The sequence below is a fragment of the Phalangium opilio genome, unplaced genomic scaffold, assembly GCF_054372755.1.
Source record: "Phalangium opilio isolate 3A_F unplaced genomic scaffold, DU_Popi_V2 ptg000055l_1, whole genome shotgun sequence".
Lineage (NCBI taxonomy): Eukaryota > Metazoa > Arthropoda > Arachnida > Opiliones > Phalangiidae > Phalangium > Phalangium opilio.
The window spans coordinates 855,303-858,298 of NW_028324174.1; the positions used below are offsets into that span (position 1 = coordinate 855,303).

The window sequence follows — 2,996 nt, forward strand, 5'->3', positions numbered from 1 at the left end:
AAATCATATACTCAAAAGAGAAATATCAAAAAAATGTATATATTGGTAATATACTTGGTATTTCCTGCAGTAATTTTCCAAGATGGCGCCCAAACTATATTTAGTACTTCTTCAATATTCAAGTATGATGTTAAGACGGTCTTCAACATTATATTTACCAATTTTCATAATTTTTTAAAAATATACTGTATCTAAATCACATTCTTGGCGGCCATTTTACAACATGGCGGCGAAACTATCTCATGAATGGCTTCAATATCTTACAAGGAGGTTTACACAGCTCTGATTATAATATCTATCAATTTTCATAATTTTCCAACAACATGGTGAAACATAGTGCACTCAGCATTCATGGCGGCCATTTTCCAATATGGCGACCAAACTATCAAGCACAGAGCTTTAAAATTTAACTATGATGTCGCGGTAGTTACAATCATAATATGCACCAATTTTCTAAATTTTTGAAGAAGAATGTGGAATACTTTGAAGCTGGCATTCCCGGCGGCCATTTTCCAAGATGGCAGCAAAAGCTCAAGCTCTACAGCAGGGGACTTTTAATATATTTTTTGTTGGGTCCAAAACAACACATGTACCAATTTTCATCTTTATGTTCAAATGTTCTAGGTCAAGCCCTTTTTTAGCCTAACTGTCCTGGACTAATATTTGGGAAATCGGTAGAAAAGCGCGGACTTTGTTGCATGGAAAGATTTTTACATTTCTGGTCACCATTTATTTAGATATCGGATTGGTAAATTTTTTCTTAGTACGCGCCAACTACTTATGAGTAACGTTCTTGCAAATGTTTAGCCTTCTAGGTTAAGCGGTTTGGGCTGGCCCTTGAATATCAGTCAGTCAGGACTTTAATTTATATGGATATAGATAATGCCCACTTCACAAGCCTACGTTGCTTCTGTCTCTCTGGCGGGAGCTACATAAATTATGCTTACGTTATTGGCTAAACGTCCAAGCATAGTTTCCACCTTTGTAACTTCTGAAGCGTTAAACTGAATCTTCCATCTAAAAAAAGATGATGATACTTCATATCTTTAAAAGTTCACTCGCGAACTTGCAATTAATTATTATTTAAAGAAATATTTAAAAAACCATGTTTTACCCAAGTCTGTTTTTAATCATGTCTGTAAAAATTCCCACTATGCCCACAAGTAATCCAGAGACTTCTTGGGTATCTTCGTTTAGTTCTATTAAGCTGGGAAACTAATATAATTTAAAATACATTTTATTAGTATAATTAAAAATAATAGGATAGAATAATAATATAAATAAAATATATATTAATATCAATAAAATATATATTAATATAAATAAAATATATATTAATATAAATAAAATATATATTAATATAAATAAAATTATATATATTAAGATAAATAAAATGATATATAAAATGAAACACATTTTTATTGTGCATGAAAAAAGCTACATGAAGCTCACGAGATTATACACATTTGACACAAAATCCATAATATCTCATATTTTATAAACGTTACGAATTGGTTGGTGTTATCGTTCTAAAAAACACAGCTTAATTATGTAGAGAAATCGTAAAATCCAATTAATTATTTAAATATTATAGTTTGATTGCTTTTAAGAGTTTTAAATCTGTACAGTATATGTCAAATTTCTCCTGAAATAGATTACATGTCCTTCGCATACGTAAGATAGGGTTGAGCTGAAACTTTGAGGGATAAAACGTAGTACACCTACGTAGATTGGAAGGGACAGTGAAAGCCAGTTTCGATAGTAAAATGGGTGAGTAGTAATCTCCACGTACTAATTTAGCCACAAATAGCACATCGGATATCTTCCAGATGCTTTCTAATTTATTCAAACGCAAAGTGTCTAATAAGGAATCATAGCTATAGGCATGATCCTTCAGGAAAAATAAATGACAATACTGCGCAAACTTCCTCTGTACACCCTCCATTTTATCACGTAAGTAGGAGCTACACCCGCTCCAGACCAAACAACCATATAGCACACGTGAGCGAACTAGGCTCAAACACAGGATCCGAAAATGTTTTAGTGAACGAAGTTTGCGAGTACGTTTTAATATCACAGCTAATGTGCGACGATTTCGACTCACTGTGGTAGCAATCTGTTCTCTAAAATAAAGCTGCCTATCAAAAGTCACTCCAAGATCTTCCATGACAGATTTCTGAGGTATAATCAAATTATTCAATGTATATTTGGACCTGACCTCGCGACAAACACGTCTAGTATACGTCATGTGAACCGATTTATCTGGATTAATGGGTATATTATTGTCTGCACACCACCGGCAGATGGCATCAAGGTCGTGTTGCAACAGCATTGTATCGTTAGAGGGATTGACAATTTTGCATATTTTGAGATCATCGGCAAATTGATATAACTGTGTGTGCTTTATATCAAATTGTAAATCAAAGGCATATATTAATATAAATAAATTATATATATTAATATAAATAAAATGACATATATTAGTATAAATAAAATGACATATATTAATATAAATAAAATGATATATATTAATATAAATAAAATGATATATATTAAATATATCATTTTATTTATATTAATACATATCATTTTATTTATATTAATACATTATAATTACAGACGCGTTGTGTATCAGTTCACCGCTTCGCTCGCTCTCCGGTTTTTTACTCTCGTTTTTCGGTCTTTTGTTCGTTTAGTTTCCGGATTTTAGCCAACGTCTTCCGTTAACGGTAATACAACTTAATTTTCAGTAATTTGAACTATTTTTCGTGTTTTCGTGGTCTTTTGGTACTACTACTGGCACAAGGGGGGCTGATTCGCGAAACTCGTTTACCGAAATTTTTCCTCTCTCGTTTCCCAGTGACGTGTGACGTCATCACGAGCCCTCCGAACGGCGCGCTTTACGAAAAAATAAAAAAAACCTTTACGTTTTATTTTATTGTGGGATTTTTAATGATGAGCTAAATATTTTGTTTTCTTCGGCTGCAATATAAATT

At 32.4% G+C, this 2,996-nt stretch overlaps 1 protein-coding gene across 1 annotated transcript; it reads right to left on the reverse strand.

The window, feature by feature from the left end:
• Positions 1 to 1,588: 1,588 nt before the first annotated feature.
• LOC149668532 (uncharacterized) lies at positions 1,589 to 2,332 on the reverse strand. The gene has a single exon (XM_089840804.1). It carries the CDS (start codon positions 2,330 to 2,332, stop codon positions 1,589 to 1,591), a length of 744 nt encoding a protein of 247 aa, XP_089696930.1.
• Between the last annotated feature and the right edge of the window lie 664 nt (positions 2,333 to 2,996).

What these genes read in the sequence shown, in the direction of transcription:
- LOC149668532 (XM_089840804.1), bottom strand. Translation starts at nt 2,332, where the DNA reads ATGCTGTTGCAACACGACCTTGATGCCATCTGCCGGTGGTGTGCAGAC.